Source organism: Lycium ferocissimum, chromosome 4 (genome assembly GCF_029784015.1).
Source record: "Lycium ferocissimum isolate CSIRO_LF1 chromosome 4, AGI_CSIRO_Lferr_CH_V1, whole genome shotgun sequence".
NCBI classification, from domain to species: Eukaryota; Viridiplantae; Streptophyta; class Magnoliopsida; order Solanales; family Solanaceae; genus Lycium; species Lycium ferocissimum.
In genome coordinates this window covers 28,213,825-28,230,512 of record NC_081345.1, presented here as the reverse complement: position 1 = coordinate 28,230,512, position 16,688 = coordinate 28,213,825, and the positions used below count along the sequence as shown (strand labels likewise).

General features: G+C 32.9%; 1 protein-coding gene and 1 pseudogene across 3 annotated transcripts; both read left to right on the top strand.

Moving 5' to 3' along the window:
* Positions 1–6,253: 6,253 nt before the first annotated feature.
* Positions 6,254–8,721, top strand: LOC132054534 (immune-associated nucleotide-binding protein 9-like; annotated as a pseudogene).
* Positions 8,722–10,858: 2,137 nt separating this feature from the next.
* On the top strand, positions 10,859–16,661 carry LOC132052101 (putative methylesterase 12, chloroplastic). 3 transcript variants are annotated; one of them, XM_059443469.1, is made up of 6 exons: positions 10,859–11,266; positions 11,790–12,277; positions 13,575–13,814; positions 13,918–14,061; positions 15,072–15,206; positions 16,063–16,661. In XM_059443469.1, the coding sequence occupies exons 2-6, from the start codon at positions 12,014–12,016 to the stop codon at positions 16,333–16,335; spliced, it is 1,056 nt and encodes a 351-aa protein (XP_059299452.1). In that variant the 5' UTR covers positions 10,859–11,266; positions 11,790–12,013; the 3' UTR covers positions 16,336–16,661. The 3 variants fall into 3 exon arrangements, with proteins under 3 accessions (XP_059299452.1, XP_059299453.1, XP_059299451.1); XM_059443468.1 differs by lacking the exon at positions 10,859–11,266 and having other exon boundaries at positions 11,560–12,277; XM_059443470.1 differs by lacking the exons at positions 10,859–11,266; positions 13,918–14,061 and having other exon boundaries at positions 11,554–12,277.
* Positions 16,662–16,688: the final 27 nt, after the last annotated feature.

Here is a 16,688-nt window from a genome sequence, read left to right as displayed (position 1 = left end):
AAAAGAAGTACTCGCTCCGGATAAAAAAAAGTGTTCACTTAGCCATTCACACATCCCTTAAGAAAATACTAACTCCTAGACAAAAATAGATAATTTGTCTAAACTGCCCCTGATTAAATAGGTATTGAGATTTGATCATATAACACTTAATAGGGACAAATGTGAAAAAATAAGGTTAATTATTTATTGATTTGATAAGTGGATACTCTTTTTTACCCAATAAAAAAGGCTAAGTGAACACTCTTTTTGATCTGGAAGTAGTATAGTCAAACCTCTCTATAACTGTCATTCGTTATAACAGCATTTCACTATAACAACCTGATTTTCTCTGGAACCGATGTTTCATGTTATATTTTACTTCTCTACAACAGCATTCTACATATAACAGCAATGACATTCATTATAGCAGTACATTCTTTGTAAAATTACCTCTCTATAACAGTCATACTCAAATATTGTGTAATAATATTTTGGAAGAAATATATTATGTATAAAAATAAAAAGTTCTTGTTAGAGAAAATAAATAACTCAAAAAATATATTTTGGAAGAAATATATTATGTATAAAAACAAAAAGTTCTTGAGTAAGCTCTTGAGATAGCCATTGTCAAGGGAAAGCTATTGAATTCCCTTTTGCTGAAATTTTGGACAAAACTCTTCGTCAATTCAAGCGTTATATTATCACTAAGAGACTGTAATTTACGAAACAACCTACAATTGTAGAATTATTACGTCAAACTTGAAATATTTAAATTCTAAATTAATTTTAAACGCATGCATTTAATTCTTTATCGGTATGGTACAACTAGTTATGGATTTATTAGTAATTTATTACTCTTTTCAATTTTTAATTATTGAAATATGAAAATCAATTGAGATTTAAAACTTAACAAGTATATTGTTTTCGTTTATATGTAAATAAAAAGTACGAAAAATAATTATTGCGCACTTTTGTTTACAATGACTAAATGAGATATAAACATCAAATGTCAAGATATATATATATAAAGACACCTCAATATAAGAAAATGAAATTTTTGGACAAATGCTGCCATTATAGAGAGGTTTGGCTGCACTTTTTAGAGGTTGTTTGGATTGGCTTTTTAAAAGTAGCTTATATGTTAAAAGCTTAAAGTTTTAGCTTATTTTTGTACTTTTTTTTGCCTAAAAAGATGTGCTTAATTAAAAGCACTTTTTATTTTCCCTAACACCTCAAAAAGTAGAAAAGAGCTTAAAAGTCAATAAACACTTAAATAAGTCAATCCAAACGCCCTCTTAAATTAAATTATTTCTAAATATAAAATTGTATCATTCTTTTTAAGACAGACTAAAAAGGAAAGTGTATCATATAAATTGGGACAAAGGAAATATCTTTTAATATGAAAAATATCATCTTGACAAAAATATTTCTAGCTAAAAGTACAGAACAATGTCAGCATACAATGCTAGAGTTCGAAACTTTAACAAGTGAATGTGCTGGAGTCTGAAAAATTCCTAGAATTTGAAACTCCAAGAATGATAATGTATAAGTTTAAACTATGATCATGTATAAATTCAAACTCCAAGAAAGATACATGGAGTTTAAACTTATAAATGTTCAGTTGCAGAAACTTTTTAGAAGTTTGAACTCTATAATTTTGTTTTGGAGCTTCAACGAGTCTTGCCACAAAAATTGCAACAAAGAATTTTGTTTTAAGTTCGGTTGGAACTCAAGTATATATACTCATCTTTGAAAGTTCCGAACCTTAGTAGCGTGTCAGGGACTTAGAAATAATTTTGAGATAGTAGCTAAAACTCTAAATAATAGATTTGAAATAACATAATTATTTCTCTCAAAATAATTATTCTCACCCTATAAATAAGTTTTTGTAATTTTGACAAAATAAAATTCAAAAATTAAGAGAGAGTCATCATGTGGCCTAAAGTACGACTTTCAAGTGAAAATGAAAGGATTTTGGAAATGAAAAGGCAGGGGATTGGGGAAGGCGCTGTAAAATGACTAAGTTACCCTTTTATAATGAGAGGAGTAGTATTACTACTTGATTTTCTTCTACAAAGATAAAGGGTATAATTTGCCTTTTCACAAGGGCAAACTGAAAGTTTACATTTAGGTGCCATTTGGCCATAAAAATTATTCACTTTTTTCCAAAAATTTTTTTCACTTTTTTCACTTTTGAGCATTTGGCCATATATATTCCAAATACAACTCCCCGTATTCCGAATACCAAAAACTCAAAAAACTTATTTTTTAAAAAAAATTTCACTTTTTTCACTTTTTTACAACTACATTTCACCAACCGCCCCCAAACACAACTCCAACTCCAACTTCAAAAATTCCACAATGAGAATTTGTTTTTGTATCTATGTACCATTTTTTAGAGAAATTTCTTATAAAAAAGTAAATTTTTGTTTCTTAAGATTTGGTATTTCAAGATCTATGAAATATTCAATTAAAGGATGATTTGGAGAAAGTAAAATTTTAGATAGAGAACTTGGTATGGAAGAAGAGACTTTAATGATGGTGGTGACTTAAATAATAAATTTGAAATTAATAAATGCCTAATGTCACTCCTATTTATACTTGTTATGTAGGATGCTTCAAGATATTATTCTAAATACAAAAATGAAGGAGAAAAAACTAATCATCTTTATCCCCTACCACTACTCTAGAATATCTAGATTTTTCTTTGGGATAATTATCCAAGATCCTAATTAATTACCATTTTAATTATATATCCTCAACTATAAATTTTTATTTTATTTTTAATTATATAATAATATATATCAAAGATATTATATAACTTTCTAGAAACTCTTTTAAATATCTATGATATTTTTGTTCTTCCAAAAAATTTACTTTAATTTTTCACAACGCCTACTTATTACTCCGCTCGACATGCCTTCTTCACTCTCTCTATCTCTCTGTAAGCTTCAACTGCATATTTTTTGCTTAACAATTAACAAGTAACAACAGCAGAAAATTAAAGTTATTACTACCCTATTTCCTCTTACTGCTTCATGGTACTTAATATTGTGTTTTACCGTTGTATCCTATTTCTTGAAATAATTTGTTAACATGCATGGTTTCAGGAATATGATCTGATGAATTTTTTTTTCCCTTCAAAATCATATTTGTGTTTTTTAACACCATATCATAACTTGCATTATTCTTCTGGTTCGCATTCTGTCATCTTAATATATACTCCCTTTGTCCCAATTTATGTGATACACTTTCCTTTTTAGTCTGTCCCAAAAAGAATGATACATTTCTATATTCAAAAATAATTTAACTTAAAAGTTCCCTTTTACCCCTAATGAATTAGAGCCACACAAATATTATGGCTTGTTTTAGATAAAAAGTTTTCCTTTCTTTCTCAAAATACGAATCAAACTATATCACATAAATTGGAGAGTATACTACTTGAAGTTGCAGCCTATTATACTTGTTGCATTATTCGTCTCTTGCATTGTGTGACTCTGAATCCATTATCACGGTGTGGTTCATTCTATAGGTTCTACATTAACAGTGAGAGCTTCTAATTTTTTGTTGGTTGATTTTGCGCATGTTCTTGCATTCCTCTAACATCATTAATGTTTTTTCTTTCTGAGTATTAAGTTGTATACATCATTAGGAAATTTTGACACTATTATTTTGACACTATTAGGTTACTTTTACTTGTTAAAGCACGTATGTCGTATAAATCTAACATTTTAAGGAGGTCAATACATATCCTTTTTTGAATGACTTAATAGTGTGATTTTTGCTTATTACTACTTCAAACTCGAAGAATAAATACAGACAAAAATCATTTTGATTTGCTTGTTCCTGAAAGTGTTTTATGGAACTCAAGTATATATATGAATCTCATTTCTTTGAATTCTTTGAATTGGAATGGCGTTGGTTTATGTTATGGAAGAAAGACATGTATATGTGATATTAGATATTGACTAATGCTCGTTATATATGAATCGAACTAAATATATATTTTACTATTCTCTCTAATAATAATTATTCTCACCCTACTCTGTATATAAATAATTTTTGTAATTTTGACAAAATAAAAAATTACAACAAAAAATTAAGAGATCATCATGTGGCCTAAAGTACGATTTTCAAGGGGAAAATGAAAGATTTTGGAAAGAAAAACAAGGAAGGGGATTGGGAAAAGAGTTGTAAAATGACTAAGTTACCATATTAAATGAGAAATAGCAAGTAGCAACGAAGTCATGATAAAATAACTAGATAAGACCAACACATAAAAGGGTATAATTTGCCTTTAGTACAATTCTCGTCCCCCCAAACTGAACCCCGATTTACATTTAGGTGCCATTTGGCCATAAAAATTATTCACTTTTTCCCCGCCGAATCACCCCAAAAATTTTTTTTGGCCTTTTTTCACTTTTCGAAAGCCCATTTGTATATATCTCACGAATACCTCACCTGCGTTGTATTCACGCACGTGGCCAAACCACCTCAAAAAAATCCCCGCATCTTATCCACCACGGGGGCCACACCCACCTTATCCCGAATCACTTCATTTCTATCTATCTCCCGGTATGCTCGCACATCCATCTAAGCATCCGCATCTCGCCTACCTTCATCTTCCGGACTGCGCTTTCTTAACTCGGCCAGCATTCGGTCCCATACAACATATGGTCAAAAACCACCGAATTTGTACTTTGTATCTATTAGAAACGCCTACTTTTATCACACAACACCCCCGATGCGAGCTTCCATTCTTCACTCTCTCAATCTCTCTGTGACATCGCTTCAACTGCGTATTTTTTGCTTAACAACTAACAAGTAACAACAGCAGAAAATTAAAGTATCTTACTACACTATTTCCTCTACTTGACTCCCCATTACTTAAATTGTGTTTTACCGTTGTAGTCTATTTCTTGAAATAATTTGTTAACATGCAAACCTGGTTTCAGGAATATGATCTGATGAATATTTTTTCCCTTCAACACGCACCATATTCCTTGAATATGGTTTTTTAACACCATATCATAACTTGCATTATTCTTAACCGGCGCAGCTCATATCGTCTTAATTTATAGTCACCTCCAACCGTCCTCACCCGAGTTTTGGCTCCATCATACATGTCCTTAATCACTCTAATGTATGCTAAAGAAATGATACATTTACATCTCAAAAATAATTTGGGACCTTGTCGTAAGCTTTCTCAAGGTCGACAAACACCATGTGCAAATATTCTTATCCCTATACCGTTCCACCAACCTCCTCACTAGGTGAATAGCTTCAAAGTGAACGCCCCCTGCATGAATCCGAACCGGTTCTCCGAAATAAACTAACTTCCTCATCCTCGCTTCCACCACTCTCTCCCAAATTGGATCGTATGGCTTGAAGTTGAGCCCCTATAGTTGTTGCATTATTCTTCTCTTGCATTGTGTGATACTCTGAATCCATTATCCTAAAGATAACATTCAACAACCGTGGTTCATTCTATCCAAGGTTCCCTACCCGCATTCTTCTAATTTTTTGTTGGTTGATTTTGCGCATTTTCTTGCATTCCGCATAAGCATCACCTCTTTTTTCTTTCGAGTATTAAGTTGTATCAAATCACGGCGGCTCTCGGAAAAGCTATTCGCCTAAAAATTATTTTTCTGTTCTGCTCGTGAGGTTGCTTTTACCGCCATCGTCTATAGCATCCTCTACCAAAATCCTAACATTTTGATACACTTCACTTGATACATAGTCCTTTTTTGAATGACTTAATAGTGTACAACTTCCCCCCCTTTTTCCCCCTTATTACTACTCCAAAAACTCGAAGAATAAATACTAACAAAAATCTTTTGCTTTCTTATACAGCTCCCTATTAGTCCTCTTCTCTTTATGGTGATCTCTACTAGCTTTAGATACGTCGTTTTCTGAGCTTCCACTTTCTTTTAATTCTTTGAATTGGTCTCGCCGCAGTAACCCTTTGTGACCCCTAGCACCTCTCTTGCCGCTTACTGATGTTGCCGAAGTCCACATACTACTCGTATATCCGTGCTCCCATATTCAACCGATGCTCCGGGCATTGTCCTTGTTCATATATGAATCGAACTACAATATATATTTTCCTTTTTATCTCCGGGTCCATAATAGACTAGAAGTCGTGAGGTTCTCGTCCGGGGATAACCTTGCAGTCCGTGCATAAACGTCTATCGCACTTACGGGAGAGTAGGTAGTCAATTTGGGTCTTGGCCCTCGTACTCCCGACCTGAGCCTGCTATTGTAGGAAATTTGATTCAATAAGATAAGATGGGTGGTAGTGCAATTTTAAGTGATGTTTGGGAATTTGCTACAAATGAAGCTCGGACAGTAGTTCTGGTTGGACGTACTGGAGACAATAAGAGTTCCACAGGCAATAGTGTTCTTGGAAGAAAGGTATTTAGGTCGATGCCTCAATCTACTGGTGTTACATTGACCTGTGAGGTTCAAAGTACACAATTGCCGAATGACCAAGTACTAGATGTGATCGACACGCCTGGTACGTACAGCGTTTTTTTTTTTTTTTTAATGTAACTACAATGTGCTTCATTAATATAACAGCCAATGGAAAGATTTTATCTTATAGTCAATTTCTTTATGGAAAAAGTTTGTACTTCTTTGCTAAATATGTTGATTATTTGGTTATTAAAGAATTCTGTACGACATTTGTTAACTACGTACGTACAGAGTCAATTTCTATAACTTGTGCTTCAAGATTGTGCGTATTCATCCCAAACTTCAACAACATATAGGGCAGAACTGTATACTGTTTCAAGGAACTAACAAAATTTCCATGTCTCAGAAGTTCAGTCCATCATTTGGTTGTAAAAGTCTCTAAAGTTTATAAATATTTTTGGACTTCTTGTAGCTCATATTGATTTCTAGAGATACTGCTGTATTATATTATTATTATAGTCTCATCATCTATAGGTGCTATGTGGTGCATCAAGTTCGCAAAAAATGAAATAATATGTTACCATATATGGGGAATTGCCTAATACAGCGTAAATTCTCTTAAATGTTAGTACATCACTAGAGTTACTCATAGTTAATAAGATTGTGGAATTGCAGGACTGTTCGATTTTTCTGCTGATCCAGAAATTGTTAGGAGTGAAATTGTTAGATGCATCGATTTGGCTAAAGATGGCATCCATGCTGTTCTTTTAGTCCTTTCTATACGAAGTCGCTTTTCAAGAGAACAAGAAGCAGCCGTCCAGAGTTTTCAAGAGTTCTTCGGTAACAAAATTAGTGACTACATGATTGTGGTACTCACTGGTGGAGATGATCTTGAAGATCATGATGTGACGTTGAATGCTTACTTAGGCGCCGACTGCCCTGAGACATTTAAGGTAATTAGATTAATCACATGTAGATCTTATTAATGTCTATGCTTTTTAGCATTCTTCTGTTCAGATTTTTCTTAATTGGTTTTCAAATATCTTTGATGATTCGGCTTGTGATATCAATCTTTAATGTTTTTGTACTGTAATTCTGTAGCAATGCATAAGATTCAAGAAAGACACCAGCTTGTATCTGGATCTTGTAAAACATGTATATGAATTTCTGTAGAAAAAGCATCACTTCATTTGTTATATTTTGTTTTCTGTGTTGCTTTCTCATGATGAGTGTGAAGATTGTTACACAGATAAATTATTTGGATTGCTGTTACTGGAAAGTCTTGCTATGTGTCAAAATAGGCTAGTGCTTTTTGACAACAGGGCTAAAGATCCAATTAAGAAAGCTGAGCAATTGAAAGAGCTTCTTTTCCAAGTGAATTTGGTTGTGGAAAAGAATGGTGGAAACCATATACAAACAATTTTTTCAAGGAATTGAACTACCAGTTACCAAATGGTTCATTCCATTTAACATTATTCTTTTTTTACTTGTCAAGTGGGGCCACAACTTTTGCTTCTCGTTTACAGGAAGGAGCTACAAATTTTCATAATCAGAAGGCAAAGGTTGATCCTGGGAAAAAGATAAAAGAATTGAAGGACCAAATGCAGAGGTGCCATGAGGAGCAAATTAGACAAATAACTGAAATGGTAATTGTGATTGTTATTATTAACTGCCCTTTGCTTCCCTTAGTAGAAAATATTTAACGAATATATCCTAATTGTAATGATGCACTAAGGGGCGAATATATGTATAAAAAATGGGTCACGTCAACCATGTTCACCCGACTAAACTCAGTATATTATGTATATAACTTAAAGATATCTATATTAATCAAAACCGATCAAACTAGATCGATGGGCGGTTAAGTGATGGGTTTAGTCCCTTAGGTTATGATTGAACCATACTAAATGCACTTTTACGCTTTTTTTTAAAAAATAAAAAAAAGTACGTAAACTCATCCTTTTAGGCGGATGCACTACACGTTATGGCCTTAGGCCCTTTTATGGACGAACAATAACAAAAACAATGCCTCAATTTAAATAAATTCTGACTGTCCATGTCTTTCCATTTTATGGACCAATTGTTTATGTATTTGACAGGTAGAAAAGACCATGCAAAAGCTAGAAAAGAAATTAGAGAAGGAGCATGCTGCTAGGCTTGTGGCTGAGCGAAAGGTTAAAAGAGTTCGGAAGAAATCAAAGGATGAGACTCGTATGCTGGAAGATTACCTTGACAGCTCGATGGTTGCTAGTGCAAGGGAATTGATGCTTACTAAAGCATTTTTTATTGTTTTGTAGTTATTTTTCTTTGGGTGTGTTTGGTACCAAGGAAAATGTTTTCCATGCAAAATGTTTTCTTGAAAAATAAGTTGGTTTACTTATTTTCTAGTGTTTGGTATGTAAGAAAAAAATATTATCTCAAGAATATTTATACGTAATCTAGCAAAACTTTGAATGGGGTGGGAATGTGATGGTCATGGGGTGGGGGTTGGGGTGTTGGATGAGTTGAGAGGAGACAATGAACTTAGAATGGTACTTATTGGAACTTGTTTTTCCTATTTTCATTGATTTTCACCCTCAACTTTACTTTAAAAATCAAACTCCTCCCTCAACTATGAACAATAGACATTCCCCGCCCCCCACCCTTTTATCCCATGCAATGTCTATTTTATCCTTGACATTTTCAATGCTCCATCTATGCAATACCTTTTTTATATTATATAAAATTAATTTTTTTAACCTAGGTATTTATAGATTCTTATTTAAATTCATATCATATTATAAGTAGAATAATCCTTTATGAATTTGTCACAAAATCTAATGTTATTTTTTATGATTGATATTTTAATACACACACTCACATATTACCTGTTATTTTTACATATATATGTATATGTATATTTAAGTTTCACTTCTCTCTTATTCTCTATTGTCAATATATAAACGAATTTTGATCATTAATGGAATATTTTAAATATAATTTATAATATAAATAGATAATCTTTTAGGAATTTGTTATAGAATACACCTCTAATTTTATTAATTATTTTGTATTACCGACATTGAAAGATATTTATAAAGTTATTATTACCCGTTATATTTACTTGTATAAATAGATAGTAGTTTTGATTATTATTATTAAAAAGAAATTTATTTTCTTCTCATTTATTTCATTACAGAATGACATTAAGTTATATACTCAACTAGTATTTCTCACTTTTCTTTTTCCGTCTCGAAAGTAATATTTATTTTTTATAGGAAATTTGTTACATAGATTAAAGAGATAAAAAAATCATGACTCTAAAGAAGTAAAAGTAAAAAAGATAATTTCATAATGTAAGAGTAAAATAGGACTTTTAAAAAAGTTAATTAGGATAAAGTGGGAGAATTTAATTATCGTTTCAAAGTCAAGGAGTGAACTTGATTTTTTAAAGTAAAATTGGGGGTGAAATAATTTTTACCGTATTTTTATTAGGGAAGTCATTTTCATTAAAAAACTTGTTTTCTTAGCGAAAACGTTTTTCACAACATTTTGACGGTCGTTATCTATTGGCTTTTCCTTATTTACTCTTGACTGAATATTCAACATACTTTTAGAGCACCGAGTATCTTGCTGGAATATAACTTTTGTCATTTATTCCTTGTGGTCATTTATTCTTTGCAACTCAGGTTACCACGACATGTTCTTTCCATTATGTCCTATTAATTATCCGGCAAAGCCTCAAATTATCATCAACTATTTTGATATTTACTATATATGAAAAAAATCGTACATCTATATAAATGAGATATTCTTCCTCGTGATGAGTGGATGAGAAGTATTGTGTTGTAGATGAAAAAGATCACTGTATTGTGTTTATAGTAATTAATTTGGGGTTGGTAGACAAAGAAAAATATTCTAAGTCTTCAGCTTATTCTCTTTAAAAAAAAAAATTGTATTTCTTTTGGACGAATGTAGGGATTAGAGTTTGAGGTAAAGCTACTTGATTTTATTGGATCCGTAGTTAAGCATGCGGTAAAAAGAAAAGTTATTTTGATTTCTTCACATCAGTCAAACTTTCTTAATTTTATTGAATCCGTATTTTTACTTTTCGCGCTAAAGCTTCACTACTTAAATTCAATAAAATCAAGTAGCTTTACGTCAAACTCTAATTTTGTGTTTAAAATTCCACTTAAAATATATAAATAATCTATTAAACAATCTCAAATTCTAAACCTATGAACTCAAATTCTAACCCACTTATAACTTCTTTAACCAGTAGGCCACTTACATCATTCATTTATATTTTATGGTAAAGCTCTTTTTGTCTATTAGAGACAAACAAGATGAACTACCCAAAAACGATAAGACAAAAAGGAACAAAAACTTAACAACAAAAAATTCTACTGATATACCTGAAGGGTTGATCATATCCAATTTTGCAGTCAGAGTTACCACAGAAACTCACAAACCAAATTTCAACATCACGTAGAAAAAAACAAAACAGAAGTAGAAACTTGAAAGTGACATATATCAAGAGAGAGAAAATCAATGAAGCATCCGTTGACAAAAAAAAAAGAAATTATACTATAGCATTAAATTCCTTGTATATTAGGTTGTATTGAGTTGTTTTTCCAGACTTTCCTTAACAATCAAATGAATTAATTCTATTAAATAAAAACCACCTCGCTTGCACTTCCACCTACTGTTATTACCTCAATAAACGTCATCGTTTTCAAACATATCAAGAACCTGCAACTCCATTTACAGTACCAAATTTTCAGTTTTTCTTGTTCTTTTTGGGAAAAATTCTTTCTAGATCTTGTGCAATTTATTGAATTTTTTTGCTTTTTCTGGTCATTTAAGTAAAAAAAAAAAAAAAAATCTGGGTTTTGTTCAAGATTGAATTTTTTTGCCTTTTCCGGTCATTTAAGTAAAAAAAAAAAAAAAGAGAGAGAGAACTGGATTTTGTTCAAGATTGAATTTTTTGCTTTTTCTGGTCATTCTCAGGCCAAAAAAAAAAAAAAAAAAAAACTGGGGTTTGTTCAAGATTGAATTTTTTTTGCTTTTTTCAGCGAAAAAAAACTGGGGTTTGTTCAAGATTGAATTTTTGGCTTTTCTGGTCAGTGTTAGGCAAAAAAAAAAAAAAAAAAAGATTGAAACAAAAAAAATCTAGGTTTTGTTCAAAGATTGAATTTTTGCTTTTTCTGGTCATTGTTAAGCAAAAAAAAAAAAAAAAAAACTGGGGTTAGTTCAAGATTGAATTTTTTTTGCTTTTTGTTCAGCGAAAAAAAACTGGGGTTTGTTCAAGATTGAATTTTTGGCTTTTCTGGTCAGTGTTAGGCAAAAAAAAAAAAAAACGTGGGTTTTGCCCAAGATTGAATTTTTTTGCTTTTTGTTAAGCAAAAAAAATCTAGGTTTTGTTCAAGATTGAATTTTTTGCTTTTTCTGGTCATTGTTAAGCAAAAAAAAAAACTGGGGTTAGTTCAAGATTGAATTTTTTTTGCTTTATCTGGTCATTGTTTAGCAAAAAAAAAAAAAAAAATCTGGGTGTTGTTCAAGATTGAGTTTTTTTGCTTTTATTGGTCATTGTTAGGCAAAAAAAAAATTCGGGGGTTTGTTCAAGATTGAATTTTGAGAAATGGGCAACAAATTTATTTGCATGACAAAGAAGGATATAAGAGAAAGTGGGAAAAATGGGATAGGTTCAAGGAGTAAGAGGATGGAGAGATCAAAGAGGAGGTCATTATTGGAAGAAGAGTTACTTCATAGACAAGCTTTGTCTATGGCAATTCAACAACATCAATTGTCTCAAAGATTTGAGGGGTCAATGTCTAGACGTATTGGATCCACTAGTTCTCGTCGTCGCAATGATTTGCCTGACCAGTTAGCCAATTCAAAACAGGTAGTCACTAGGCTATGCTTTATATGTAAGTCTATTGTAGAACCCCTAAGTTTTGTGAAAATAAAAATAACAACATACACAGTGTAATCCAATAAGCGGGTCTGGAGATGGTAGGATGTACGCAGCCTTACCCCTACATTTGTGGGTTAGAGATGTTATTTCTGATAGACCCTCGGCTTAAAAGAAAAGTAAAGGAAAAGAAAAGTTTCTGAAGTGGAATGAAACAATTTCAAATGTAACTAATGAAAATAGAAGAGTCTTGGTAGTGAACCCTTAATTTGTCTTTATGATACTGCAATGAAATGGATTAGGGAGCTCAATGAATATGAAGGGTTTATATAGTGACCCCAAGTGGTTTGAGGTTGAGGTATTGTTGTTGTTTCAAGACTTGTTTTCTTATTTATTCAGTTCTTTAGAGTCACTTTTTCTTTATTTTATTATGATATGCTTTTTGATGTGGAAAGTTTCTTCCTTTATGTGTTTCTTTTGGTTTATTTTTTCTATAATGAATTGATGGTGCAGAACGCAGAAAAGTAGCATCTTTCTTTTATTATTTTGGTGGTGGATATGATAACTCTCTTTAAGCTTCGTGATGTTGCTGAAGTCCTCATGAAAAGGAAATAAGTCAAAAAAGGCACCTTTTGTTGCAAAAAGTGAAAAGTTTTGATCCCCCCTCCCCCTTTTGGCCTTTTCTTCCGAATTAGTTCATTCAGCTAAGATTCATTATTAGACTGTTGATTATAAACTTATTGCAATTATTTGCCTTTTCGGGTTTGGGTTGAATATGTTTTGCAAATTTCACGTGGATGGACGGAAAGGAACAACAAAAAGATCCACCCTTTCCTTTGTGATTTGCTTCTTGTTTTTGGTTATTTCTGAATATTATTTTGCCAAAGTGATTTTTTGAATCACTTCTTTAGATCCTAATTCCCCTTTGTTTGGCGATATCTTGTGGCCACAATCATGTTTGTGGGAAGTAAACTTTTTAACTTCTCACTAGCTTTAAGTACTCATGCTATAGATGTAAATATAGCAATGATAGGAAGTCTTTTTTAATTCGTAGCTCAAGTTTAATAACAGAGCAATTGAAAAAGTTCAGATCCATCTGAGTGTTTATTGCTTAATCAGTGGGAACATCTTGAAAAGAAGGATGTAGAAAATATACTGTTGCTGGTAACACGCCACTTAATGAAGAAAATGAGACCCCGGAAATCCAATAATCATCAACATCTTTTTGGCGACCTATAGAAAATTTTTATATAGCACTGAATTAACGTACAAAATTTATGCTGTAAAGCTACCAGAGTTTTTGGAGAACATCAAAACAAAGAAATTTGTTCTGGTACATGGAGAAGGATTTGGAGCTTGGTGTTGGTACAAAACTATTGCTCTACTGGAGGAAACAGGATTGGTCCCCACAGCCTTAGATCTCACTGGATCTGGCATTCATCTGACAGATACAAATAATGTTACTACTCTAGTCGACTACTCAAAACCATTAATCGATTATCTGGAGAAGTTGCCAGAGGATGAAAAGGTAAGATAGATTTGGTATAAATTTCAAGTCCTTTTTCTACTATGAATTTTAACATAGACGATTTCACTTATGTTCTGAAAGCATTATGCATATATCTCTTTAGGTAATTTTAGTCGGTCACAGTGCTGGAGGTGCTTGTGTTTCCTATGCCTTAGAGCATTTCCCAACTAAAATTGCAAAAGCAGTATTTCTTAGTGCCACGATGATATCTGATGGCCAGAGGCCTTTTGATGCGTTTGCTGAAGAGGTACACATCCCTTATTATCTATACAATTGAATAATAATTACCAATAATGGTTACCAACCTTTTATTCTCATCTCGATTGGGAAACCTGTTGAATTATTTATTAGTAGCACTTTTTAAACTGCACGTATTAAAACTAACATTATTATGGTCATGCCTTCAGAAAGCACTGTTTTGGTTGTGATGTCATCTTGTAAGATATTCTTGTTTCGTCACATGGAGTGCTTGAAGTTATGAAATTTTCAAGGAACATATAAGGAGAGGTCAAAAAGTATCATCTGAAACTTCTATAGTTCTTAAACTTGATAAAATAGCAGCAAACTGCATAGCAAGTAATCAAATGCAAATTCTTGATATTTTTGGTTAGGTAGGTACAGTGCATTGATAGCGTGTTTTCTCTCCCCTAGAACTTGCCTTGTATTTTCGCTGAAAGATGTTTCCTCTTTCCCTCAATTGTGTCCTTATTCGTGTGAGATAAACTGAGTAAACCTTGTAATAAAAATCTATTGTGGAGTAAATAGGAACTTTGTTAGTTTTAGAATATCTAGCCCCAATTTGTATTTACATTAATAAACAAAAGTAGGGGCTTGTACATAGAATGGAGCTCAAAAGGTAAGAAAGTACCATAAGAGGTGATGTCTGATAGTGATTGCTATCTCAGTTTAGTCCACATTCCAAATCAGCATCCTACTGACTGTCTGGTTAATATGCTTATATATAATGATTGTGACAACCTCACTGCAGACTGCTGTTCGAATTAGACTAATCTAAGTTCAATTAACCATGCCATAATGTTCTTCATGCACGATTCATGTTTAGAGACGTTGCGGATGTATATTCTTGCAAAATTATTGGTGGATTAGGTGTCATTCATTATAACCTATCAATTTAAACTCATAAGGATTTGTTTGGTCCTAAAAATAAATCTGCTGCTGAAATTTTCTTCTAGTGTCGATAATTGTTTTATATCTCTTCTTTCCACTTTGACATTTTTATGGGTGATATTTTTGCAGCTTGGGTCCGCCGAGCTTTTTACCCCGGAGTCTAAGTTCTTAATTTATGGGAATGGTAAAGACAAGCCTGCTACTGGCATCATGTTCGAGAAGGAGCAAATGCGGGGGCTATATTTCAATCAGTCTCCTACAAAGGTACTTCCTTTATACAAGTTGCAAGGGTTCATCCATTACTATGCTAATTGCTAAACTTAAACCATCCCTAGTATGTGGGAATGTGCTTCGTAGTGCATTATTTATGCTGTTTCAATTAAAACTACTTTAGAAATGACTACAGAAAAACACAGAGACCTCAATATGCAGTTTTGCTCGGTAAAAAAAAAAAAAAAAAAAAAAAAAAGATGAATAGTAAGACCTCCATGTACTCCAGATTAAGCTAACGATAGTGTAGAAAAGAGAGAGTATGGAAGGAAGACGGAGTACGAAAGCTAATGATAGGGGCTAACTTTTCTTAGTTTTACTAGGAAGAATATGCTTACATTACGAGTTCGATCAACGCCCTGTGGTACCATAGAGAAGCTGACCACAGCGGATCAGAATAGATCCTGTTTCCGTCAGAGTTTGGTGTAAATTATGATTCCAACATCTAATTAAGCCCATTTCAGAAGTTAAATTATTGCCAAAGAAGCACCCCAGGTTGTGACCTACTGGGCAACGAAGTGGGGGTAAACCATGATGTGTTAGGTTCAAATCCTAGCAGAGGCAAAACACAATAGGTGATTTCTTTGAATCTACTTGAGCATTAGTGGGCAGAGTTGCTAGGTACCTGTGCTGATGGGAGGGGAGGTAGCAAGTACCCGGTGGAATAGTCGAGATGCGGAAAAGCTGGTCCAGATACCATCATCATGAAAATGTATTGCCAAAGAATCCTTGTGTGTATTTTAATGTCTATCTAGATGTTTTCAGATCATTTCTGAACAGTTAAGAGAAAAATGTAAATCGATGGTTTCGCAAAAATACATCTCTAACACACTATATGTAATGCTTGCAGGATGTTGCTTTAGCAATGGTTTCTATGAGACCTATTCCTCTTGGTCCGATGATGGACAAGCTATCACTCACACCTGAAAAGTATGGAACTAGTCGTAGATTTTATATCCAGACTTTGGATGACCATGCTCTTTCACCGGATGTCCAAGAAAAGCTAGTGAGAGTAAACCCTCCTGAAGGAGTTTTCAAGATCAAAGGCAGTGACCATGCTCCATTCTTCTCGAAGCCACAATCGCTGCATAAGATTTTGGTCGAAATTGCTCAGATTCCATAATATTATAGAGAATGGCTTCATTGATTATGTTCTTATGGAGGCTGTAGAATCCATGAGGTTGTTGGTTGTACAGAAGAGGAGAATGACTCAGCTTGTTTTATACTATCTATTTTCATATTTTATTTCACTTCTTACATGGAAGGCATTGGTTCATAGTTGAAATATTCTTCTTTGTAGTTACAGCTAAGATAGCAGTTAGACTTGAAATATACCTCATTTAGTTCCACTTGTGGTAGCACTTTGTTCTCTCGATTGTTTATTTCTGAAGAAACAGTGAGGCCCCGGATGCTTGATATTTTGTGTTCATAAATAACTGATCTTCTACATCTTGTGATGTGCTATCCTTTGAGGTT